The sequence below is a fragment of the Heptranchias perlo genome, chromosome 31, assembly GCF_035084215.1.
Source record: "Heptranchias perlo isolate sHepPer1 chromosome 31, sHepPer1.hap1, whole genome shotgun sequence".
Taxonomy (NCBI): domain Eukaryota; kingdom Metazoa; phylum Chordata; class Chondrichthyes; order Hexanchiformes; family Hexanchidae; genus Heptranchias; species Heptranchias perlo.
In genome coordinates, this window is record NC_090355.1 from 36,621,169 (window position 1) to 36,647,331 (window position 26,163).

General features: G+C 52.9%; 1 protein-coding gene across 2 annotated transcripts; it reads left to right on the forward strand.

Annotated features, from left to right (window-relative positions):
• LOC137300743 (bromodomain-containing protein 3-like) lies at positions 1 to 25,645 on the forward strand. 2 transcript variants are annotated; one of them, XM_067970012.1, is made up of 9 exons: positions 1 to 100; positions 10,095 to 10,411; positions 12,274 to 12,411; positions 16,680 to 16,809; positions 17,479 to 17,678; positions 19,171 to 19,542; positions 21,216 to 21,344; positions 22,262 to 22,498; positions 25,018 to 25,645. In XM_067970012.1, the coding sequence occupies exons 2-9, from the start codon at positions 10,178 to 10,180 to the stop codon at positions 25,513 to 25,515; spliced, it is 1,938 nt and encodes a 645-aa protein (XP_067826113.1). In that variant the 5' UTR covers positions 1 to 100; positions 10,095 to 10,177; the 3' UTR covers positions 25,516 to 25,645. The 2 variants fall into 2 exon arrangements, with proteins under 2 accessions (XP_067826113.1, XP_067826114.1); XM_067970013.1 differs by having other exon boundaries at positions 22,262 to 22,462; positions 25,018 to 25,642.
• The last annotated feature ends 518 nt before the right edge of the window (positions 25,646 to 26,163 follow it).

A 26,163-nucleotide genomic window follows, 5' to 3' on the forward strand; every position in this document is an offset into this window, starting at 1 on the left:
TCTCGGCGGGCTCTGTATGTCGCCCCGGAGGATGCACTAACATTAGACCGGAGCCAGCGAGGCGGCCGCTCGGCACAACGCTCCGGAGCCGCGGGGGGAAGTACGGAATCTTACTCTAAACGTGTCTGCGCGCCCGGCGCCCGCTCTGGGCACAGCTCCAGGCGGGGGGGTCCGTGCCCGGAGCCCGTGGGCCGCCGGCCGGCTCCAGCCGATACATTGTATCCCCGGGCCGCCGTGTAACAAAGCGGCCGATACATTGTATCCCCGGGCCGCCGTGTAACAAAGCGGCCGATACATTGTATCCCCGGGCCGCCGTGTAACAAAGCGGCCGATACATTGTATCAGCTGCAGCTCCTCCGCTTCCAGGAGCCGGCCCCCGGCCCCCGGCCTCCACACCGCCCCCGGGTAAAGCTGGCAATATAACCCGGGCAATGAGGCCCGGGGGCCGGCGGCGGCAGCGAGCGAGCGCCGGGGCCGATCCGCGGGAGGTGGCCGTCCCGCCCGCCATCTTTCGCAGCCGCACCGAGGGTGGGTGGGAGGCCCCGGTTACCGGGCTGCTCCACAACCGCTTGCTCCCAGTGGGCGGAGAGGAATAATCGCAGCTGGCCGCTGCGGGCGGGCGGGAGGGAGGGAGCCGGGCGACCGCGGCCCGGCAATGAATGAAGGAGGGAGGGAGGGAGCAGGCTGGGGATTGAGCCTCCGGCATCGGCTGCAAACAAACAAACATCTCGGTGTTTTCGGGGTAGCGGAGGCCTGTTCAGGTTAACAGTAAAACAGGAGGGAAAGTTTCCTCTTGTGTCCCATCTCCTGTCCTCATTTCAGACCAGCAGCTTCGAATCGATGAACGAACCCGACTGGTGAATAAAAACAAATCCCAAGTTCCAGGAATTTTGAATCCGTGACCAAACTTTTCAAAGAAAAATAATTCTCACCGGTTTTCCCCCCTTCCCTTCTCCCTGCCTGGGACTATTGGAGGCTGGGCATCCCTCCTCAATCAGTGGTCAGTCTTCATGTGTAACCCGAGGCCAAGGTATTCGGCTGTGGGGGGAATCACTGTGAATCCCTGGGTCCACACATGCACGGTCGGGCAGGAGTCACTGCACGGTGATCAGGAGCTCTGGCTGATTCCACCGCCCCCCCCCCCCTTTTTTTCTTAACGCCGAGGAGTGGAGACTTAACTGTTGTCCTAGCTGAGATCAGCGACCACCAGACTGGGGCTCGAATCAGGAGCCTGCCAGTTCTGTACAGCTGAGTGACTCACTGAAGGATTGGAGAATCTATCATTGTGTGTGATGTAAAATAATATGCAGCTTACTCACCCCTTCAGACTGATGCTGCCTTTAACTGCTGCTAGGCTCTTATTTTGGTTGCTGATTCCTGCACCCACACCATGATGTTTAGTTTAACGAAAAGTTTGAGGAATAGGCACAGCTTTGTTCAAACTATTGCAGATTCTGACACCATCACTGCACCAGAACTTTCCCCAGAATCACCCTGCTGTTTTTAAGGAATTTGTTTCTGTCTAAAGTAGGAAATCAATCAGAATGTCGCCTCTTAAGCAGGAGCTCTGTTTGGGGGGGGTCTTTGACCATCTACCTGCTCAATAGGGACAACTGGATGAAGGGAGCATTTGCCCTCCCTAGTGAGGGAGGTGAGATCTCTTCTTTGTGATTGCTACTGGATTTCCAAATATCTATGAATGGGAATGGTTTTAATTGTAACAATTTAATGCATAGCAACAGGAGAAAGTCATTCAGCCCCTCAAACCTGTTCCACCATTCAATAACTGATCTGTATCTTAACTCCATTTACCTGCCTCGGTTCTGTAACCCTTAATCCCCTCATCCATCAAAAATCTTATCAATATCAGTCTTGAAATTTTCAATTGACCCCAGCCTCAACAGCTTTTTGGGGGAGAGAGTTCCAGATTCCCACTCCCCTCTGTGTGATGAAGTGCTTCCTGACATCACCCCTGAACGGCCTGGCTCTAATTTTAAGGTTCTGCCCCCTTGTTCTGGACTCCCCCCACCAGAGGAAATAGTTTCTCTCTATCGACCCTATCAAATCCTCATTTGTCTTCACTTTAACTAGATGAGAAAAAAATGGGAAAGTCTTTTTACTTTTAAATACACTTTATAAACCAAATGGGTTTTAATTAAAAATCCATGGTTGTGTTTTAGACAACTAACTGCAGGTAACAATTTAGATGATAAGCAGATATTGTGTTCCCTTGTTTCTTGGCTCTGGGTTCTGGAGGATGAGGAGCTGTGGGATTTGACTTGGATCCCAGGAGTGGGTTGCTGACACCTCGTTTGCAGATTTAGTTCTCGTGGGTTGACTCAGAGCCAGGACTAGAATCAGGGCCACTGGTTTACAATCAGTGAATGAGTCAAATTCCACGCTTATAATGTGAAATTGTATGAATTTATAAAAAAAACTGATGTTTTGCGATCACATTCTATGATTCAGTTCAATTTTCTATGCACAGGACTGCTGAAAACTATAATATCGATTGTACCCCGTGCATTCATATCACACCTTGAAAAGTAATAGAAATTTAAATGGGACCGATGATGCAGTATGTCAGGCACCGTGTTTCACAGTGTGGGTTCTGCGGTGCATCTTGATGGTGAATTGTGCGGTGTTTTGCGGGGTATTTGGCGGTGTGGGGTATTTGGCGGGGTATTTGGCGGTGTGCGGTGTTTTGCGGGGTATTTTGCGGTGTGCGGTGTTTTGCGGGGTATTTTGCGGTGTGCGGTGTTTTGCGGGGTATTTTGCGGTGTGCGGTGTTTTGCGGGGTATTTGGCGGTGTGCGGTGTTTTGCGGGGTATTTTGCGGTGTGCGGTGTTTTGCGGGGTATTTTGCGGTGTGCGGTATTTTGCGGGGTATTTGGCGGTGTGCGGTGTTTTGCGGGGTATTTGGCGATGTGCGGTGTTTTGCGGGGTATTTGGCGGTGTGTGGTGTTTTGCGGGGTATTTGGCGGTGTGCGGTGTTTTGCGGGGTATTTGGCGGTGTGCGGTGTTTTGCGGGGTATTTGGCGGTGTGTGGTGTTTTGCGGGGTATTTGGCGGTGTGTGGTGTTTTGCGGGGTATTTGGCGGTGTGTGGTGTTTTGCGGGGTATTTGGCGGTGTGTGGTGTTTTGCGGGGTATTTTGGCGGTGTGCGGTGTTTTGCGGGGTATTTGGCGGTGTGTGGTGTTTTGCGGGGTATTTTGGCGGTGTGCGGGGTATTTGGCGGTGCGCGGGGTGTTTGGCGGTGCGCGGGGTGTTTGGCGGTGCGCGGGGTGTTTGGCGGTGCGCGGGGTGTTTGGCGGTGCGCGGGGTGTTTGGCGGTGCGCGGGGTGTTTGGCGGTGCGCGGGGTGTTTGGCGGTGCGCGGGGTGTTTGGCGGTGCGCGGGGTGTTTGGCGGTGCGCGGGGTGTTTGGCGGTGCGCGGGGTGTTTGGCGGTGCGCGGGGTGTTTGGCGGTGCGCGGGGTGTTTGGCGGTGCGCGGTGTGTTTGGCGGTGCGCGGTGTTTTGCGGGGTATTTTGGCGGTGTGCGGTGTTTTGCGGGGTATTTTGGCGGTGTGCGGTGTTTTGCGGGGTATTTTGGCGGTGTGCGGTGTTTTGCGGGGTATTTGGCGGTGTGCGGTGTTTTGCGGGGTATTTGGCGGTGTGCGGTGTTTTGCGGGGTATTTGGCGGTGTTTTGCGGGGTATTTTGGCGGTGTTTTGCGGGGTATTTTGGCAGTGTTTTGCGGGGTATTTGGCGGTGTGCGGTGTTTTGCGGGGTATTTTAGCGGTGTTTTGCGGGGTATTTTGGCGGTGTTTTGCGGGGTATTTGGCGGTGTGCGGTGTTTTGCGGGGTATTTTGGCGGTATGTGGGCAGCACAGAGTCTATGAAATGCCTGAAAGTTGGGGGCACCTATGAAATACATCATCATCATCCCCTGAAATCAGTTAAGCCCCATCAAATTGTGAGTTCCTCCTCACCTCAGACTGTGCAACCTGTACCCGGAAACCAGCGCTAATGCACCAAAAATCACTCCAAACCCGATGGCCAAACCTGGTGCCTGTTTCTAAAGCCGAATGTATCGTTTATGGAACAAGGATTCTAATTGGGGTTTGCAGTTAAGGATTTGGATAAGTTGCATAACAGGGTTAAAAATGTCAAATGAAATGTCGAACTGTGAGATGAGAAGTAATGGCACATTGGATAAAAATGTGTTTGACACAATTATATAATGAATGGAATAGAATCAGCAGTGGGAGATTTAGGACAGGGAGTCACGAGGATGAATGTCACAGTTGAAGTCTGGATATGTGAGGTAGTTAAAAAAGCTATCCCACCATTGGCGGCCGTGCCTTCAGCTGCCTGGGCCCTAAGCTCTGGAATTCCCTCCATAAACCTCTCCGCCTCTCTCTCCTCCTTTAAAACCCTCCTTAAAACCTACTTCTTTGACCAACTTTTGGTCGCCTGTCCTAATGTCTCCTCCTTTGGCTCGGTGTCAATTTTTGTCTGATAACACTCTTGTGACTTGCTTTGGGACGTTTTACTACGTTAAAAGGCACAATATAAATGCAAGTTGTTGCAATAGGTTGCTGTGATATTTCGCCAAACAGTGGGATATAAGTGCAGAAGTTGTCCCATACTTTATAATGCACTAAACTGAGTTGAGCTGGTGTGCTGTGTTCCACCCTGGTCACTGTGTTACAGAAAGGACATTGGTGAGGGCACCAAAAATGATCCATAGGAACAGGAGGAGGCCATTCAGCCCCTCAAGCCTATAACATAGGAACAGGAGGATGTTTAAGAAAGGAGGGAGAGAGAAAACAGGAAACTATAGGCCAGTTAGCCTGACATCAGTCGTCGGGAAAATGCTGGAATCCATTATTAAGGACGTAGTAACAGGGCACTTGGAAAATCATCATATGATTAGGCAGAGTCAACATGGTTTTATGAAAGGAAAATCATGTTTGACCAATCTTAGTTTTCTGAGGATGTAACCAGCAGGGTAGATAAAGGGGAACCAGTGGATGGAGTATATTTGGATTTTCAAAAGGCATTCGATAAGGTGCCACATAAAAGGTTGTTACACAAGATAAGGGCTCATGGGGATGGGGGTAATATATTAACATGGATAGAGGATTGGTTAAAGGACAGAAAACAGAGAGTAGGGATAAACAGGTCATTCTCAGGGTGACAGGCTGTAACTAGTGGGGTACCTCAAGGATCAGTGCTTGGGCCTCAGCTATTTACAATCTATATTAATGACTTAGATGAAGGGACTGAGTGTAATGTATCCAAATTTGCTAACGATACAAAGCTAGGTGGGAAAGTAAGCTGTGAGGAGAACACAGAGTCTGCAAAGGGATATAGACAGGTTAAGTGAGTGGGCAAGAAGGTGGCAGATGGAGTATAATGTGGGGAAATGTGAGGTTATTCACTTTGGTTGGAAAAATAGAAAAACAGAATATTTTTTAAATGGTGAGAAACTATTAAATGCTGGTGTTGAGGGATTTGGGTGACCTCGTACAAGAAACACAAAAAGTTAACATGTAGGTACAGCAAGCAATTAGGAAGGCAAATGGCATGGTGGCCTTTATTGAAGGGGATTGGAGTACAAGAGTAAGGAAGACTTACTACAATTGTACAGGGCTTTGGTGAGACCACACCTGGAGTACTGTGTACAGTTTTGGTCTCCTTACCTAAGGAAGGATATACTTGCCTTCGAGGCGGTGCAACGAAGGTTCACTAGATTAATTCCTGGGATGAGAGGGTTGTCCTATGAGGAGAGATTGGGTAGAATGGGCTTATACTCTCTGGAGTTTAGAAGAATGAGAGGCGATCTCATTGAAACAAATAAGATTCTGAGAGGCTGTTTCCCTTGGCTGGAGAGTCTTGAACTAGGGGGCATAGTCTCAGGATAAGGGATTGGCCATATAAGACTGAGATGAGGAGGAATTTCTTCACTTGGGTTGTGACTCTTTGAAATTCTCTATCCCGGAGGGCTGTGGATGCTCAGTTGTTGAATATATTCAAGGCTGAGATTGATAGATTTTTGGACTCTAGGGGAATCAAGGGAAATGGGGATTGGGCGGGAAAGTGGAGTTGAGATCGAAGATCAGCCATGATCTGATTGAATGGTGGAGCAGGCTCGAGGGGCCGAATGGCCAACTCCTGCTTCAATTTCTTATGTCCTTATGTAAGAGGAGGCCGTTCAGCCCCTCAAGCCTGTAACATAGGAACAGGAGGAGGCCATTTAGCCCCTCAAGCCTGTAATGTAAGAGAGAGGGCACAGGTGTGATGGGCCAAATGGGGAAAGGGCAGGAGAATTGGACGTTGGGGAGAGCTCTTTCAGAGAAAGGGCACAGGTGCGATGGGCTGAATGGCCTCCTCCTGTGCTGTAACATTCTTCAATTCTTTAATACTTCATAGTCAGACAGAGGACATGTGTTTAAATTAGTGAAAAGTTAATTAGGAGGAACTCCTTTATCTGGAGTGGCAGAGGCAGGAACATCAGGGACTTTCAAAACACAGCTGGGTACCTCGGTGAGAGATTGGAGTGCTAATGGGAGGAGGTGGGGTGAGGTGGGTGGATGGGATTTAATTGTCCCAAACTTCATGTCCCATGTCCAGTTTTCCCTGCGGAGTAGCATGTGTGTAGCTGCAATATGCAGAGACAGACGCAAGTCTAGACACTGAGCGTCAGTGGGATACTGAACTGTGGGAGGCTTCGCTGCTGACACTGTCCTTACCCGACTCCCCACACACGGTCGATCAGCATTCAGGAGCAGCAGCCCTGGCTGTTCCCCTGCCCCCCACTCCTAGCCAGGGCACTGAGGCCGATTACGGCATTCCCATTGGCCAGCCCAGGGGCATCGGCCCGTACTCTGGCACTCCGGGTTACGGTGATGATTGCTGTTGCTAGGCGATGAGGTGACCCCTCTGACCAAAAGGGGAGGCAGGGGGGGGAAGAGAACTGAGCAGGAAGCTATGGAATATTGCTGGGTGGGGGGATCGGAATCCTGACATAGTGAGAGTGAATGTTTGGACCAGTCTTCAGGCAGGAGGTGGGAGTGAAATGCAGAGTATCCGAGCGCACAGGTGCAGAGAGGCATCAGCCCAGCCTGGATGGTGGTGTCAGTGAAGGGGAAAAATTATCTTCAGATAGAAAAACAACTTTGGAGCAGCAGAGAGAGTATTGTCGCAGGGTGGAGTCTGACCTCAACACTTCCCATTCCCTAATTCACAGTTGCTGAGGCCAATTACAGCCAGCCCGCCCCCTCTTCTCCCCCTCTCCTCCTCTTCTCCCCCTCTCCTCCTCTTCTCCCCCTCTCCCTCTCCCCCCCTCCCCTCCCCCCCCTCCCCCCCCTCCCCCCCCTCCCCCCCCTCCCCCCCCTCCCCCCCCTCCCCCCCTCTCCCCCTCCCCTCCCCCCCTCCCCCCTCTCCCCCTCTCCCCCTCCCCCCCTCTCCCCCTCCCCCCCTCTCCCCCTCCCCCCCCTCTCCCCCTCCCCCCCTCTCCCCCTCCCCCCCTCTCCCCCTCCCCCCCTCTCCCCCCTCCCCCCCTCTCCCCCCTCCCCCCCTCCTCCCCTCTCCCCCTCCCCTCGCCCTCCCCTCCCCCCCTCCCTCCCTCTTCTCCCCCTCCCTCTTCTCCCCCCCTCTCCCTCTTCTCCTCCTCTCCCTCTTCTCCCCAAATACAGTGCCCCATTACCCTCCCCTTCCCCTCCCCCTCCCCCCCATTACCCATCCTGGCTGAGATTGGTGAACAACACAGATTGGGGATTTGATCTGGGATGTTTGCCCCGGGTCCTTGCAGTGCTGCTTCTCTAGATGAGTTTACGAGGGTTCCTTCCCCTTTCAGCGACTACTTTGGGTTATTTTTGGTTCTGTGTGTTGCGTGTCTCTGTGTGTTGCGTGTCTCTGTGTGTTGCGTGTCTCTGTGTGTTGCGTGTCTCTGTGTGTTGCGTGTCTCTGTGTGTTGCGTGTCTCTGTGTGTTGCGTGTCTCTGTGTGTTGCGTGTCTCTGTGTGTTGCGTGTCTCTGTGTGTTGTGTGTTGCGTGTCTGTGTTGCGTGTCTCTGTGTGTTGCGTGTCTCTGTGTGTTGCGTGTCTCTGTGTGTTGCGTGTCTCTGTTGCGTGTCTCTGTGTGTTGCGTGTCTCTGTGTGTTGCGTGTCTCTGTGTTGCGTGTCTCTGTGTGTTGCGTGTCTCTGTGTGTTGCGTGTCTCTGTGTGTTGCGTGTCTCTGTGTTGCGTGTCTCTGTGTGTTGCGTGTCTCTGTGTGTTGCGTGTCTCTGTGTTGCGTGTCTCTGTGTGTTGCGTGTCTCTGTTTGTTGCGTGTCTCTGTGTTGCGTGTCTCTGTGTTGCGTGTCTCTGTGTTGCGTGTCTCTGTGTTGCGTGTCTCTGTGTTGCGTGTCTCTGTGTTGCGTGTCTCTGTGTTGCGTGTCTCTGTGTTGCGTGTCTCTGTTGCGTGTCTCTGTGTTGCGTGTCTCTGTGTTGCGTGTCTCTGTTGCGTGTCTCTGTGTTGCGTGTCTCTGTGTTGCGTGTCTCTGTGTGTTGCGTGTCTCTGTGTTGCGTGTCTCTGTGTGTTGCGTGTCTCTGTGTGTTGCGTGTCTCTGTGTGTTGCGTGTCTCTGTGTGTTGCGTGTCTCTGTGTGTTGCGTGTCTCTGTGTTGCGTGTCTCTGTTGCGTGTCTCTGTGTTGCGTGTCTCTGTGTTGCGTGTCTCTGTGGCGTGTCTCTGTGGCGTGTCTCTGTTGCGTGTCTCTGTTGCGTGTCTGTGTTGCGTGTCTGTGTGTTGCGTGTCTGTGTGTTGCGTGTCTGTGTGTTGCGTGTCTCTGTGTTGCGTGTCTCTGTGTTGCGTGTCTCTGTGTTGCCTGTCTCTGTGTTGCCTGTCTCTGTGTTGCGTGTCTCTGTGTTGCGTGTCTCTGTGTTGCGTGTCTCTGTGTTGCGTGTCTCTGTGTTGCGTGTCTCTGTGTTGCGTGTCTCTGTGTTGCGTGTCTCTGTGTTGCGTGTCTCTGTGTTGCGTGTCTCTGTGTTGCGTGTCTCTGTGTTGCGTGTCTCTGTGTTGCGTGTCTCTGTGTTGCGTGTCTCTGTGTTGCGTGTCTCTGTGTTGCGTGTCTCTGTGTTGCGTGTCTCTGTGTTGCGTGTCTCTGTGTTGCGTGTCTCTGTGTTGCGTGTCTCTGTGTTGCGTGTCTCTGTGTTGCGTGTCTCTGTGTTGCGTGTCTCTGTGTTGCGTGTCTCTGTGTTGCGTGTCTCTGTGTTGCGTGTCTCTGTGTTGCGTGTCTCTGTGTTGCGTGTCTCTGTGTTGCGTGTCTCTGTGTTGCGTGTCTCTGTGTTGCGTGTCTCTGTGTTGCGTGTCTCTGTGTTGTGTCTCTGTGTTGTGTCTCTGTGTTGTGTCTCTGTTGCGTGTCTGTGTGTTGCGTGTCTGTGTGTTGCGTGTCTGTGTTGCGTGTCTCTGCGTTGCGTGTCTCTGCGTGTTGCGTGTCTCTGCGTGTTGCGTGTCTCTGTCAATTAATCCCTTGAGTACGTAGGGCAATGTGGGGTGATTCGAGCGGCCAATCTCCGCCCCTAACGGGCTGGCCCCCTGGGGCTAGATCCTATTAACATGCAAATCTCGGCTTGTTTGGTGATTTAAAGGTCTATACATAATTTTTATGAAAGTTGTTGTGAGTTAACTGAGATCTGTTGGGAGTCTCTCGTTGCCCTTGCTGCCTCAGTCCCAGCTTGGTTTGTAAATTAACACGAGGTGCTGCTTCTAAGCATTCTGGTGCCAGCACAGTCCCGAGTTTGCTTTTGGTGGTGGGTAGTATGTTATATGGTGATGTACCCAGGGCCTGCTGTTCTCAGGAGCTCACCTGGAGCCAGGTATCACTGCAGTTCCCATCCATGGCCAAATGCCATAGTTTCCCCCCTCCCCACACTTCACCTGGCAGAATAATTTACCCAGTTGCAGCGAGACTCGTTGGTGCTTCTCTGCTTCCAACACCCTCCTTTAACTGGGTGGATGTCATGTCAATCCCCATGGAGCCCTCTAACGTGACGTGTGTTGCATGACCCCTTCTCGTGTTGCATGTTTTGAGTCACGCCTCTTGACATTCTAACGTGGCCCTTTGTTCCCACAGGTTGCTCGGCGAGGGCTGGAGATGGGATTTGTGTCCCATTCGGGGAGTGAAGAGCAAAGAGGAGAGTTCAGAGGTTGCCACTGATGTGTGAGGTGTCACGGAGCCCGCAGATGTCAGCAGTAGTTCCAGCTCCCCAGCCACTGGCCTCTGTTGGGACAGTTCTTGCTTCACCCCCAGAGGTTATGAACCCCAACAAGCCTGGCCGTGCGACTAACCAGCTCCAGTACATGCTGAAAGGAGTGGTGAAAACCCTGTGGAAACACCAGTTTGCCTGGCCTTTCCATCACCCAGTCGATGCTCATAAACTTAACTTGCCGGTAAGTCACGCTCTTTGCTCCAGAGTTGGCAATGTGAGCGATGTTCGTGTAAAGGAGGCAGTTTATTTATTTAGATTATGGGCCAATGGCTCAGTGAGTAGATACTCCGCCCGGTATGGTACTGAGCGATACGGAGGATTCCCGGTCCCACCACCCTCCCCCCACCCCCCCCCCGGTCTGAGTTTGCTGATCTCAGCTACAGGGGCGGTAACGGTAGTGACAATTGGACTCAGTACCCCTGAGTTATGGGGGAGGGGGGGGGGGGTTGGAAATCAACCAGGGTTCCTGCTCCTGGTCACTGCCCAGTGACCCCTGCTGCACAGTGCATGTGTGAGGACACTGGATGTAAGAATGTCAGTGCATAGGGATGGTGGGTGGGTGTTGATTAAAATCCAGCTCGCAGGTGTAAAAAGTGATTGAAAAGAATAATAGGATCCATTGCAAGAGATAAAGAATATAAAAGGAAGGAAGTGAGACTGCAGTTAGACAGATGCTCGGCAGACCTCACTGGGAATTCTGCGTTCAGTTCTGGTGTCCCACCGTGGGCCTTGGAGAAAGTCCAGTCAGGATTCACCAGCAGGATGTATGGGATGAGGGGACTGCGTAAACCTGGTGTATATTCCTGGGGATGAGGGGGCTAAGGTGTGATCTGAATGAGGTGTTTAAAATAATGAAAGGGATTGACGGGGTAGATGGGGAACGACCTTTCCTCCAGTCGGGGAGTCCACAAGAAGGGGACAGAATCTCAGAATTCCAGCTGAGTCGGTTAGAAGCAAATGCAGAAAAAAATCATCTTCACACAAGGGCTGTGAGAATGTGTGAGGTGAGTGTGTCAGTGGGTGGGTGGAGGTGTGAGGTGAGTGTGTCAGTGGGTGGATGGAGGTGTGAGGTGAGTGTGTCAGTGGGTGGATGGAGGTGTGAGGTGAGTGTGTCAGTGGGTGGATGGAGGTGTGAGGTGAGTGTGTCAGTGGGTGGATGGAGGTGTGAGGTGAGTGTGTGAGTGGGTGGATGGAGGTGTGAGGTGAGTGTGTCAGTGGGTGGATGGAGGTGTGAGGTGAGTGTGTCAGTGGGTGGGTGGAGGTGTGAGGTGAGTGTGTCAGTGGGTGGATGGAGGTGTGAGGTGAGTGTGTCAGTGGGTGGATGGAGGTGTGAGGTGAGTGTGTCAGTGGGTGGATGGAGGTGTGAGGTGAGTGTGTCAGTGGGTGGATGGTGGTGTGAGGTGAGTGTGTCAGTGGGTGGGTGGAGGTGTGAGGTGAGTGTGTCAGTGGGTGGATGGAGGTGTGAGGTGAGTGTGTCAGTGGGTGGGTGGAGGTGTGAGGTGAGTGTGTCAGTGGGTGGATGGTGGTGTGAGGTGAGTGTGTCAGTGGGTGGATGGTGGTGTGAGGTGAGTGTGTCAGTGGGTGGATGGAGGTGTGAGGTGAGTGTGTCAGTGGGTGGATGGTGGTGTGAGGTGAGTGTGTGAGTGGGTGGATGGAGGTGTGAGGTGAGTGTGTCAGTGGGTGGATGGAGGTGTGAGGTGAGTGTGTCAGTGGGTGGATGGTGGTGTGAGGTGAGTGTGTCAGTGGGTGGATGGTGGTGTGAGGTGAGTGTGTCAGTGGGTGGATGGAGGTGTGAGGTGAGTGTGTCAGTGGGTGGATGGAGGTGTGAGGTGAGTGTGTCAGTGGGTGGATGGAGGTGTGAGGTGAGTGTGTCAGTGAGTGGATGGAGGTGTGAGGTGAGTGTGTCAGTGAGTGGATGGAGGTGTGAGGTGAGTGTGTCAGTGAGTGGATGGAGGTGTGAGGTGAGTGTATTAATGTGCAGGAAATGTACCTGGAGTTTTCTTGCAGGATATTAAGTGGTTTTTTGAAACATCTTACTTCCAGGATTATCATAAAATCATCAAGCAGCCCATGGACATGGGAACGATAAAGAAAAGATTAGAGAACAATTATTACTGGAGTGCGAGTGAGTGTATGCAGGACTTCAACACCATGTTCACCAACTGCTACATCTACAACAAGGTAATGCATATACAATATAAATACTTTATATATGGTCACGCCCCCCGTCGGTCACGCCCCCCGTCGGTCACGCCCCCCGTCGGTCACGCCCCCCGTCGGTCACGCCCCCCGTCGGTCACGCCCCCCGTCGGTCACGCCCCCCGTCGGTCACGCCCCCCGTCGGCCACGTTGTCTATTGCCAAAAAGTTTCAAGAAACAAAGGTGGTTGGATGGGATGTTGAGGTGAACTGTTGCGCAGCACGTACCTGAGCCATAATATCTGCAGCATCTGAACTGACCTGTGTATGAACTCCCACATTGTTTAATTAACAAGTAAACTTTGTGGCCTTAAAGGGGCACTCCCCTACACAGTTGCAGAATAATGCCTTTTATACGGCACAATGTTCCTGTTCTCATAAAACCGCACGTCCTTCAAACCTGTGAACAGTTAGGAAATAAATAGGAAAGCCGGTCATTTCCTGCTATTTTTCCTAACCTATAAACCCTGGCCTCTCCCTAGGAGCAGGAGCTGCCAATCTATGGAAACCTCACTGAACAATTAGCCGAGAGATGTTACAATTCGGATCACTTCCCCTTAAGGAGTAGCCAAGTCGTGACCTTAAAGGGGCAGGCTAGGTTAAATGCTGTTACCGTGGCAACTGTCCCAGGCCCCCCTCCCCCCCCGGCGGATCTCTCTCAACAGAGTAATGTAAATGGTAAATAATCCAAACCAGTCAACATAAACCAGGATGCCGGGACTAGGCATCGAGAGAGAGGGTCTCTCATCAGAGCATCTGGCCTGGAAACACTAAACTGTCGTCTCTTTCAGGTGCTGAGGGGGGAAAGCGTGTTTCCAGAACCTTCCTTTCTTATTTCATGCTAGTTTGTGTGGTGGATTTCTCTCTCTCATGTCCTGGAAAATCATAGAATCGTTACAGAACAGAAGGAGGCCATTCGGCCCATCGCGCCCATGCCAGCTCTTTGTAAGAGCAATCCAGTTAGTCCCACTCCCCCGCTCTTTCCCCGTAGCCCTGCAAATTTTTTCCCTTCAAGTATTTATCCAATTCCTTTCAGGCAGTGCATTCCAGATCCTAACCACTCGCTGCGTAAAAAAGTTTTTCCTCATGTCACCTTTGTTTTTTTTGCCAATCACCTTAAATCTGTGTCCTCTGGTTCTCGACTCTTCCACCAATGGGAACAGTTTCTCTTCATTTACTTTATCTAAACCCTTCATGATTTTGAACACCTCCATCAAATCTCCTCTCAACATTCCCTGCTCTAAGGAGAACAATCCCAGTTTCTCCAGTCTATCCACGTAACTGAAGTCCCTCATCCCTGGAACCATTCCAGTAAATCTCCTCTGCACCCTCTCTAAAGCCTTCACATCCTTCCTAAAGTGCGGTGCCCAGAACTGGACACAATACTCCAGCTGTGGCCGAACCAGTGTTTAATAAAGATTCAACATAATTTCCTTACTTTTGTACTCTATGCCTCTATTTATAAAGCCCAGGATTCCGTATGCTTTTTTAACCACTTTCTCAACCTGTCCTGTATCCCCCTTTAGAATTGTGCCCTTCAGTTTATATTGCCCCTCCTCGTTCTTCCTGTCAAAATGTATCACTTCACACTTCTCTGCATTAAATTTCATCTGCCACATGTCCGCCCATTCCACCAGCCTGTCTATATCCTCTTGAAGTCTATCACTATCCTCCTCACTGTTCACTACACTTCCAAGTTTTGTGTCATCTGCAAATTTTGAAATTGTGCCCTGTACACCCAAGTCCAAGTCATTAATATATATCAAGAAAAGCAGTGGTCCCAGCACCGACCCCTGGGGAACACCACTGTACACCTCCCTCCAGTCCGAAAAACAACCGTTCACCACTACTCTCTGTTTCCTGGCCCTTGGCCAATTCTGTATCCATGTTGCTACTGCCCCCTTTATTCCATGGGCTTCAATCTTGATGATAAGCCTACCGTGCGGCACTTTATCAAATGCCTTTTGAAAGTCCATATACACAACATCCACCGCATTGCCCTCATCGACCCTCTCTGTTACCTCATCAAAAAAACTCCATCAAGTTAGTTAAATACGATTTGCCTTTAACAAATCCGTGCTGGCTTTCCCTAATCAATCCACACTCGTCCAAGTGACTATTAATTCTGTCCCGGATTATCGTTTCTAAAAGTTTCCCCACTGAGGTTAAACTGACTGGCCTATAGTTGTTGGGTTTATCCTTACACCCTTTTTTGAACAAGGGTGTAACATTTGCAATTCTCCAGTCCTCTGGCACCACCCCCGTATCTAAGGATGTTTGGAAGATTATGGCCAGTACCTCCGCAATTTCCACCCTTACTTCCCTCAGCAACCTAGGATGCATCCCATCCAGACCGGGTGACTTATCTACTTTAAGTACAGCTAGCCTTTCTAGTACTTCCTCTTTATCAATTTTTAGCCCATCCAGTATCACAACTATATCTTCCTTTACTGAGACTCTAGCAGCATCTTCTTCCTTGGTAAAGACAGATGCAAAGTACTCATTTAGTACCTCAGCCATCCCTCTGCCTCCATGAGTAGATCTCCTTTATGGTCCCTAATCGGCCCCACCCCTCCTCTTACTACCCGTTCACTGTTTACAGCCTGTAGAAGACTTTTGGATTCCCTTTTATGTTGGTCGCCAGTCTATTCTCATTCTCTCTCTTTGCCCCTCTTACTTCCTTTTTCACTTCCCCTCTGAACTCTCTATATTCTGCCTGGTTCTCACTTGTGTTATCAACCTGACATCTGTCATATGCCCCTCTTTTCTGCTTCATCTTACTCTCCATCTCTTTCATCATCCAGGGAGCTCTGGCTTTAGTTGCCCTCCTTTCCCCCTCGTGGGAATGTGCCTAGACTGTACCCGAACCATCTCCTCTTTAAAGGCCGCCCATTGTTCAATTACAGTTTTGCCTGCCAATCTTTGATTCCAATTTACCCGGGCCAGATCTGTTCTCAACCCAATGAAATTGGCTCTCCTCCAATTAAGTATTTTTACTCTAGATTGCCCCTTGTCCTCTTCCATAGCTAATCTAAACCTTAAGATACAATGACCACTGGTCCCTAAATGTTCCCCCACTGACACTTGACCCACTTCATTCCCCAGAACCAGATCCAGCAATGCCTCCTTCCTCGTTGGGCCGGAAATGTACCGATCAAGGAAATTCTCCTGAACTCACTTCAGAAATTCTTCCCTCTGTCTGCCCTTTACACTATTTCTATCCCAGTCTATATTAGGATAATTGAAGTCCCCCATTATCACTACTCTATGGTTCTTGCACCTCTTTCTAATTTCCCTGCAAATTTGCTCCTCTATCTCCTTCCCACTAGTTGGTGGCCTATAGAATACACCCAGTAGTGTAATGGCACCTCTATTGTTTCTTAACTCAAACCAAATAGATTCTGTCCTTGACCCCTCCAGGACATCCTCTCTCTCCAATACTGCAATATTCTCCTTAATCAATACTGACCTTCCCCCCCACCCCCCCGCCTCCTTTCTTCTCTATCTTTCCTGAACACCTTGTATCCAGGATTATTTAGTTCCCAATCCTGCCCTTTTTTGAGCCAGGTCTCCGTTATCGCCACAGCATCATATTCCCATGTGGCTATTTGTGCCTGCAGCTCACCAACCTTGTTTACCGCGCTTTGTGCGTTTACACACATGCACCGCAAACCAGTCTTAGACTTTCCTGTATTCTCTCTTAGTCTGAGAAACTGGGATTGTTCTCCTTCCAGCAGGGAAGGTTAAAGGGAGATTTAATAGAGCTGTTTAAAATCATGAGGGGTTTTGATAGAGTAAATAAGGAGAAACTGTTTCCAGTGGCAGGAGGGTCGGTAACCAAAGGACACAGATTTAAAATAATTGGTAAAAGAACCAGAGGGGAGATGAGGAGAATTTTTTTTTTTATGCAGCGAGTTGTTCTGATCTGGAATGCGCTGCCTGAAAGGGCGGTGGAAGCAGATTCAATAATAACTTTCAAAAGGGAATTGAATAAATACTTGAAGGGAAAAATTTTGCAGGGCTCTGGGGAAAGAGCAGGGGAATGGGACTAATTGGATAGCTCTTTCAAAGAGGCACAGGCACGATGGGCCGAATGGCCTCTTTCTGTGCTGTGTGACCCCCCTCTCCTCCCCCGGGGTCAGCGTGTGAGTGATATGATGTGATTGTGTGGCGGCTGTCCTATGGGTTAATTCATTGCCGCCCCCACTCCTCCATTGTGCCCCCTTTTCGAGCTCCGCTCCTCTTTCGCAGCCCGGCGATGACATCGTGTTGATGGCACAGACCTTGGAGAAGATCTTCCTGCAGAAAGTCGCGCAGATGCCCCAGGAAGAGGTGGAACTGATGCCCTCAGTGCCAAAGGGCAAAGGTCGAAAGCAACCAGGTAAGCAGAGGTTTCTGCTGTGCACGATAGAGATTTGGTATTAATGTCGTAACCTGGGGTTTAAATTAAAGTAGTATTTCCCTGGATAGTGGTTCCTGGGGTTCGGACAGTGGCCCCGTGTCCCTGGTCTCTGCTGAGGCAACGGACCTCAGGCAGCTGCAGGGCCATGGCTTCAGGATGGGGCAATCCGGTCTGCCGTGCCGGGATCGGCTGTGATCCGGTCTGCCGTGCCGGGATCGGCTGTGATCCGGTCTGCCGTGCCGGGATCGGCTGTGATCCGGTCTGCCGTGCCGGGATCGGCTGTGATCCGGTCTGCCGTGCCGGGATCGGCTGTGATCCGGTCTGCCGTGCCGGGATCGGCTGTGATCCGGTCTGCCGTGCCGGGATCGGCTGTGATCCGGCTCACCGTGCCAGTGGGCCTGCCTCTGACTGAATCACAGCAAAGTGCGTGACAGAGCTCTGCCTGCCAGCAGTTGGCCAAAGGCGGAGTGAGGCACCGAGCTCAGGACGGTGAAAGTGATGCCGGGGACCCGATTGCTCCACCAGGGACATTGACCCCGTACTGACCCTGGCACGAGTTTACCTGACGTCAGTTTAAGTGTTGACTAGTTTTGATTGGGAGGTGTCCTGTTTCTTACCCCTCGGTGTGCTGCCGCTGTTTCTCTGCAGGAATGCAGCAGGTGGCCGCAGTGTCTTCAGCCAGTGAACCAACGCCATTCCCAGTAGCTCCTCCCGGGACCTCTCCGACTCCAATCATCATCTCGACTCCGGTGCCAACCATCATGCCCACCCAGGTCACAGCCGCTCCGGCTCAGTCCTCCAGCCCGATGATGCCAGTGATCCCTCCGCCAGCACAGCCGGTCACCAAGGTAACGGCCCCACCCCGCCTCGAACTGCGACTATCGGCCGGCCTGTCATCGTACTGCGATCTGCTTACACCAGGGCTCTGCACAGGCAGCGAGAGATTTGGATTTAAAGCAGGATTTGTTTCTGTGATATTACTGGTGTCGCTCTGTATGTGGATGCAGCATCAGGCCAAACGGACCAGGAAGCTCTCGGCTCCAATCCCCAGTCTGTGGGCTGGTCTCAGACATTTCTATCTCCCCGAGTGTTGGTCATGGCTCAGTGGGCAGCACTCTCACCTCTGGGTCAAGGTTGTGGGTTTGAGTCCCACTCCAGAAACTTGAGCCCATTATCCAGGCTGACACTCCCAGGTCAGTACTGAGGGAGCGCCGCACTGTCGGAGGGTCAGTACTGAGGGAGCGCTGCACTGTCGGAGGGTCAGTACTGAGGGAGCGCTGCACTGTCGGAGGGTCAGTACTGAGGGAGTGCCGCACTGTCGGAGGGTCAGTACTGAGGGAGCGCCGCACTGTCGGAGGGTCAGTACTGAGGGAGCGCCGCACTGTCGGAGGGTCAGTACTGAGGGAGCTCTGCACTGTCGGAGGGCCAGTACTGAGGGAGCGCTGCACTGTCGGAGGGTCAATACTGAGGGAGCTCTGCACTGTTGGAGGGCCAGCACTGAGGGAGCGCTGCACTGTCGGAGGGGCAGATGGGACATTAAACTGAGGCCCCGTCTGCCCCCTCAGGTGGATGTGAAAGATCCCACGGCCACTATTTGAAGAAGAGCAGGGGCATTCTCCCCGGTGTCCTGGACAATATTTATCCCTCAACCAACATCATTAAAAAAAAGATGATCTGTGGATTGTCACATTGCTGTTTGTGGGATCTTGCTGTGCAGAAATTGGCTGCCGTGTTTCCCACGTTACACCAGTGAGCACACTGCTAAAGTACTGCATTGGAGGGATGTCCTGAGGTGCTGAGAGGCGCTGCATAAATTCAAGACCTTTCCTCTTGTCCTGAAGATGCTGCTTTCCTGGGTCACGGTCCCACAGGCAGCCTATGGCTCTGAGCCCAAGTGGCCAATCTTCCTGTGTTTGATGGGACAGTGTAGAGGGAGCTTTACTCTGTATCTAACCCTGTACCTGCCCTGGGAGTGTTTGATGGGACAGTGTAGAGGGAGCTTTACTCTGTATCTAACCCTGTACCTGCCCTGGGAGTGTTTGATGGGACAGTGTAGAGGGAGCTTTACTCTGTATCTAACCCTGTACCTGCCCTGGGAGTGTTTGAAGCTTCCATCAGGGACACATATTCCATTTGTCAACTTGGCAGATGCAAAAGAAAAGTTTTCCAGAAACACTCACTGATCAGATCCAGTGTGGAGTGAATGTGAATTGTTTTAGTAGCTGAGGTGGATCCTGTGCGAATGGAGGTTGATTTCTGCGGTGGTTTTGTGGATGTGAGCTGGCAGCTTCTCAACCGGTCGCGTTATTTGTATCAAAGTGTTTTGTTTCTTTGTTCCAGAAAAAAGGCGTTAAGCGGAAAGCAGACACGACGACGCCAAGCACCTGTGCCATTGCCGCCAGCATCGCCGATTCCCCTCCCCCGCCCTCTGCGGACTCCAAACCCGCCAAACTGGTGTCCCGGCGGGAGAGCGGGCGGCCCATCAAAGCCCCACGGAAAGACCTGGAGGACGCGGAGACGCCGCATCACCTGGGGAAGAAAGGCAGGCTGACAGAGCACCTGAAGCACTGCGACAGCATCCTGAGGGAGATGGTGTCCAAGAAACACGCGGCCTATGCCTGGCCCTTCTACAAACCCGTGGACGCAGAGGCCCTGGAACTTCATGATTATCACGAGATCATTAAGCACCCAATGGACCTCAGCAGCGTAAAAGTACGTGTCGTCCCCCACACCCCCGGGTCAAGTCCCCCCCTCTCTTCCCCCCCCCCCCCAGGCGTCATGGGCGGAGGGGCCAGGCGGGTGAGGGGCTGGGCGGAGGGGCCAGGCGGGTGAGGGGCTGGGCGGAGAGGCCAGGAGGGTGAGGGGCTGGGCGGAGAGGCCAGGAGGGTGAGGGGCTGGGCGGAGAGGCCAGGAGGGTGAGGGGCTGGGCGGAGAGGCCAGGAGGGTGAGGGGCTGGGCGGAGGGGCCAGGAGGGTGAGGGGCTGGGCGGAGAGGCCAGGAGGGTGAGGGGCTGGGCGGAGAGGCCAGGAGGTTGAAGGGCTGGGCGGAGGGGGTCGGGCTGGGCGGAGGGGGTCAGGCGGAGGCGGGTGAGGGTTAGGGGCTGGGGGGAGGGGTGAGGGTTAGGGGCTGGGTGAGGTCAATGTCACTTGCGAGCTGCCTCACTGAGTCCATGACCTGATGCAACTGGAATCTGGAAATCACTTTCATTCAGCAACACAAAGAAAGACTGACTCCCATTTAAATGGCGCCTTTCATGACCTCAGGACGTCCCAAAGCGTTTTCCAGCCAGTTTTACTTCCCGGCCAATTTTCTTTTCCACTGTCTTCCACCAGCCCAGTGTGAAATGGACTGTCGATTCCTCTTCAACCTTTTGTGCACTTTCACCTCTCTGTAAGGTTTGAGGTGCATCTGTCACACTTCCGCTGTCACGCATTGTGACGTGTGCGAATATCTGAGTCACACATTGTAAAAAGTTTCGATAGTGAAAGAAAGCCATTTCAAATCTACAGAAAAACCTCCCAACAACACAACATGCTTAAGGACTCGGGATGACCCACAGAGCAATTAGTCTCTTACTGACCACGGTGTTACAGCAATTAGTCCTTGTTGCCTTCAAGGGACAGGCTGGTTCACACATGGCCCGGCAGATGAATATCACATGGTATGGTCACATGATGTAAAGCACAAAACAGTGTATCATGTGACTTACAGTGTGTTATAGATCTATAAAAGTGCTGCATCTAATGATGTAACAGATGCCCCTCAGGAAGGATATATTGGCCTTGGAGGGGGTGCAGCACAGATTCACCAAAATGATACCGGGGCTAAAAGGGTTAAATTACGAGGACAGGTTGCACAGACTGGGCTTGTATTCCCTCGAGTGTGGAAGATTAAGGGGTGATCAAGATGATTAAAGGATTTGATAGGGTCGATAGAGAGAAACTATTTCCTCTGGTGGGGGGAGTCCAGAACAAGGGGGCAGAACCTTAAAATTAGAGCCAGGCCGTTCAGGGGTGATGTCAGGAAGCACTTCATCACACAAAGGGGAGTGGGAATCTGGAACTCTCTCCCCCAAAAAGCCGTTGAGGCTGGGGGTCAATTGGAGCTTTGAAAACTGAGACCGATAGATTTTGTTGGGTGAGGGGCTCAGACAGCAGAATCCCAGTGAACATTAGTGTGTCAAAATCTCCAAATTGTTTGAATCTCATTTCTTGTCTGAGTTGATGGGAAGCTGTTCTATCCCATCGTTGCTGATATTTCAGTCAGGTGTTGTATTTGTTCCCAGGGTTCTGGGATAGGAGGTTCTGCCGCAGTTTGGTGTCTGGGTCTTGGTTCTGGAACAATCTGTTGGTGATGCCGAGTTTTTATTCTGCCCTCTTTTGCAGAAAAAGATGGACAGTCGGGATTACCAAGATGCACAGGGATTCGCTGCCGATATCCGATTAATGTTTTCCAACTGCTACAAGTACAACCCTCCAGATCATGAGGTGGTGGCAATGGCCAGGAAACTGCAGGTAATGTCGCGACCCCGGCCCCCGACCCCGGCCACACCCCGTCACTCATGTTACACACGGTCTCTTTCATTACTATCGGCACTCCAGTTACACATTGCTACCCCTCCCACTGAGATCAACCGACTCAGCACAGGCAGGGGCTGGAAACTGGCTCGTGCCTGCAGAGTGAGCCTCAGAACCGGCTCTGGGCAGGGCATTTACCCAGCGAGCGCCAGGGCCACTGATTATCCTTGTGGACGTGGAACTGAGACAAAGTGAAACACCGTCAGGGAACTGATCTCCTGTCAATTGTATCGATCGTTGCTCATAGTGAATGGATTTTACGTGTATTGAGCCTGTTAGTGTGGGAGGGGGAGGGAGGGCGAGCAGGACGGAGGGAGGGCGGGATGGGAGAGGGCGGGAGGGAGGGCGGACGGAGGGAGGGAGGGAGGGGCGGAGGGCGGGCGGAGGGAGGGAGGGAGGGAGGGCGGGCGGAGGGCGGGCGGAGGTAGGGAGGGAGGGCTGGATGGGAGAGGGAGGGAGGGCGGGCGGAGGAAGGGAGGGAGGGAGGGACGGGCGGAGGGCGGGAGGGCTGGATGGGAGAGGGCGGGAGGGCTGGATGGGAGAGGGAGGGCGGGCGGAGGGAGGGAGGGAGGGCAGAGGGAGGGAGGGAGGGAGGGAGGGCGGAGGCTTTAACGGCCATTTCTAGTTGTAATAATGAAGGTTGAGGTGACAAAGAATGTGTTAAACAGCAGCTCAGTTCCTGGAGCTCGGTTCCCAGCGACTGAGACTCCGTGTGATCTGCAGCAGGAATTCCAGCAATTTGCACATTTCATTGCAGAAAATATAGTTGAAAAGGCCGCGATCCTGTGGTGAAATGATGAGGTGAAACTTCCTTCACCGTCGGCTGATTGTTCACCTGTTTGGTTTTCTCTCAGGACGTGTTCGAAATGAGGTTTGCGAAGATGCCAGACGAGCCGGTTGATGCCTCCCCTCCCCCTCCACCTCCCCCGCCTCCCCCGATCGTGGCCAAGCCTAAAGCCTCCTCAAGCGACAGCAGCCAGGAAACCTCGTCCAACTCCAACAGCTCGGACTCTGAAGAGGAGCGAGCGAACCGCCTGGCGGAACTGCAGGAGCAGGTGGGTGTCGGCAACCCCTCCACTCAAAGGAACATGGTAGCTATCCGCACAATATCTTTACATTCTTCCTGCTTTATCTAACATTTCTTGTCCACGTGTAACAGCAGCGCTGACCACTGTCCCGAGGGGCTGCCAGAGGCCAGTAGCGCTGACCACTGTCCCGAGGGGCTGTCAGAGGCCAGCAGAGAGATTTATTTCAATAGAACTACTGCAGATTAACGGCTTCGGTGGAAAGGATTGTCAAACTCAACGTCATAGGGGGCCGCTCCGCCACAGAGCCCGGGCCGCTCCGCCACAGAGCCCGGGCCGCTCCGCCACAGAGCCCGGGCCGCTCCGCCACAGAGCCCGGGCCGCTCCGCCACAGAGCCCGGGCCGCTCCGCCACAGAGCCCGGGCCGCTCCGCCACAGAGCCCGGGCCGCTCCGCCACAGAGCCCGGGCCGCTCCGCCACCGAGCCCGGGCCGCTCCGCCACAGAGCCCGGGCCGCTCCGCCACCGAGCCCGGGCCGCTCCGCGACCGAGCCCGGGCCGCTCCGCGACCGAGCCCGGGCCGCTCCGCCACCGAGCCCGGGCCGCTCCGCCACCGAGCCCGGGCCGCTCCGCCACCGAGCCCGGGCCGCTCCGCCACCGAGCCCGGGCCGCTCCGCGACAGAGCCCGGGCCGCTCCGCGACCGAGCCCGGGCCGCTCCGCCACCGAGCCCGGGCCGCTCCGCGACAGAGCCCGGGCCGCTCCGCCACCGAGCCCGGGCCGCTCCGCCACCGAGCCCGGGCCGCTCCGCCAGCGAGCCGGGGCCGCTCCGCCAGCGAGCCGGGGCCGCTCCGCCAGCGAGCCGGGGCCGCTCCGCCAGCGAGCCGGGGCCGCTCCGCCACCGAGCCCGGGCCGCTCCGCGAGGAACATGTGACTTTGAACCGATTTTTCCTCACCTCTGTTGTAGACTCATTGATAGAGATCGATTATTCTGATTAGGCATTGACTCGATTATCGTCATATCAGTGAGTACCCATGTGGGAGAAGGGGAACCAGACAGGCCTCGGGCTGCCTTTGTCTAGGAATTCCTGCGTTCCAGATGAGTTTGTTTATTTTTAGTCCCTCTCCCCGCTCCCACTAATTTTCTTCTCCTGAAGGCGTTGACTCTTACTGGGGTCCACAGGCACTGGCTCCCCACCAGCGCCTCACCCAAGGGCCCATGTGTGAGTCTGGACAGTGACTGTGGGCAGGCTCATCAAATGGGGAAGGCTCTGCCTACCCCAGCCCTCTCCTCATCCAAGATCCGTACATGGACTGGACGGTGATCAGGAGCAGGGACCCTGACCCTAACACAGGGGCATTGAGTGACACCATGATTAACCCAGCACACTGTGGCTCAGTAGCAGGTTGGGTCAGTCACCCTGTCAGCCATTAGGGAATGGCTGAAGGGAAGACTCGCATTTATATAGCACCTTTCACCACCTCAGGATGTCCCAATGTACTTTTTAAAGTGTAGTCACTGTAGGAAACATGGCAGCCAATTTGCGAACAGCAAGATCCCACAAACAACAATGTGATGAAGACCAGATAATCTGTTTTAGTGATGTTTAAAGATAAATATTGTCCAGGACATTGGGGAGAACTCCACTCATTTTCTTCAAAATAGCGTCATGGGATCTTTTACATCCACCTGAGAGGGCAGGCGGGGCCTCAGTTTAACGTCTCATCTGAAAGACGGCACCTCCAACAGTGCAGCACTCCCTCAGCACTGACCCTCCGTTGGTGCAGCGCTCCCTCAGTACTGACCCTCCGACAGTGCGGCGCTCCCTCAGTACTGACCCTCCGACAGTGCGGCGCTCCCTCAGTACTGACCCTCCGACAGCGCAGCGCTCCCTCAGTACTGACCCTCCGACAGCGCAGAGCTCCCTCAGTACTGACCCTCCGACAGCGCGGCGCTCCCGCAGTACTGACCCTCCGACAGTGCAGCACTCCCTCAGTACTGACCCTCCGACAGCGCGGCGCTCCCTCAGTACTGACCCTCCGACAGTGCGGCGCTCCCTCAGTACTGACCCTCCGACAGCGCAGAGCTCCCTCAGTACTGACCCTCCGACAGCGCGGCGCTCCCTCAGTACTGACCCTCCGACAGCGCGGCGCTCCCTCAGTACTGACCCTCCGACAGTGCGGCGCTCCCTCAGTACTGACCCTCCGACAGTGCGGCGCTCCCTCAGTACTGACCCTCCGACAGTGCGGCGCTCCCTCAGTACTGACCCTCCGACAGTGCGGCGCTCCCTCAGTACTGACCCTCCGACAGCGCAGCGCTCCCTCAGTACTGCACTGGGAGTGTCGGCCTGGATTATGGGCTCAAGTCTCTGGAGTGGGGCTTGAACCCATGACCTTTGACTCATAGGGGAGAGTGCTACCCACTGAGCCAAACCTGACTCTTGGTGCAACTGATTTATGTTTTCAAACGGGGAGATGGTGAGCTGACTGACATATTCTCGCCCGTGAAGTTCTTAGCTCAGTACCAGTGTAAAAGCTGCAGGATTTCCTCGATAATTTTGATTTTAATTGTACTTGTCCTCTCCTCAGCTGAAAGCCGTTCATGAGCAGCTGGCAGCATTGTCTCAGGCTCCAGTCAGCAAACCAAAGAAGAAGAAGGAGAAGGAGAAGGAAAAAGAGAAGGAGAAGGAGAAGGAAAAAGAGAAAGAGAAGGAGAAGGAGAAGGAAAAAGAGAAAGAAAAGGAGAAGGAAAAAGAGAAAGAGAAGGAGAAAGAGAAGAAGGAGAAAAAAAAGAAGGAAAAACACAAAGTGAAGGCAGAGGAGAAGAAGGGGAAGTCCTCGCAGACGGCCAAACAATCACAGTCGAAGAAGCACGGCAGCAAGAGGCCCAGGTACAGACCCCAAAACAATGGCTCAATCAGCAGTGATTGTGGAGACGGAAACTGGAAGTGGGGAAGTGTTAAATCTATAAATAGAGGCACAGGATACGAAAGCAAGGAAGTTAAGCTGAATTTTATAAATCACTGGTTCGGCCCCAGCTGGAGTATTGTGTTCAATTCTGGGCACCACATTTTAGGAAAGATGTGAAGGCCTTAGAGAGGGTGCAGAGGAGATTTACTAGAATGGTTCCAGGGATGAGGGACTTCAGTTATGTGGAGAGACTGGAGAAGCTGGGATTGTTCTCCTTAGAGCAGAGAAGGTTAAGGGGGAAATTTAAAATCATGAAGGGTTTTGATCGAGTAAATAAGGAGAAACTGTTTCCAGTGGCAGGAGGGTCGGTAACCGGAGGACACAGATTTAAGGTAATTGACAAAAGAACCAGAGGGGAGATGAGATTTTTTACGCAGCGAGTTGTTCTGATCTGGAACGCGCTGCCTGAAAGGGCGGTGGAAGCAGATTCAATAATAACTTTCAAAAGGAATTGGATAAATACTCGAAGGGGAAACATTGCAGGGCTCTGGGGAAAGAGCAGGGAATGGGACTAATTGAATAGCTCTTTCAAAGAGCCAGCACAGGCACAATGGGCCGAATGGCCTCCTTCTGTGCTGTAACATTCTCTGAAATCAATTCTCCTCGATGGAGGGGGGTTTGGGGTTGTGACATTTCACACCTGACTACGAGAGGAATCTCAACCTGACGTGAACTTGTCGCCCACGACATTGCATGGCCCCAACACGCCCGTGAGTCGAGGGCGTAACACGGTGGGGGGGTGGGAGTGGTGGTCCCACAAGGTGA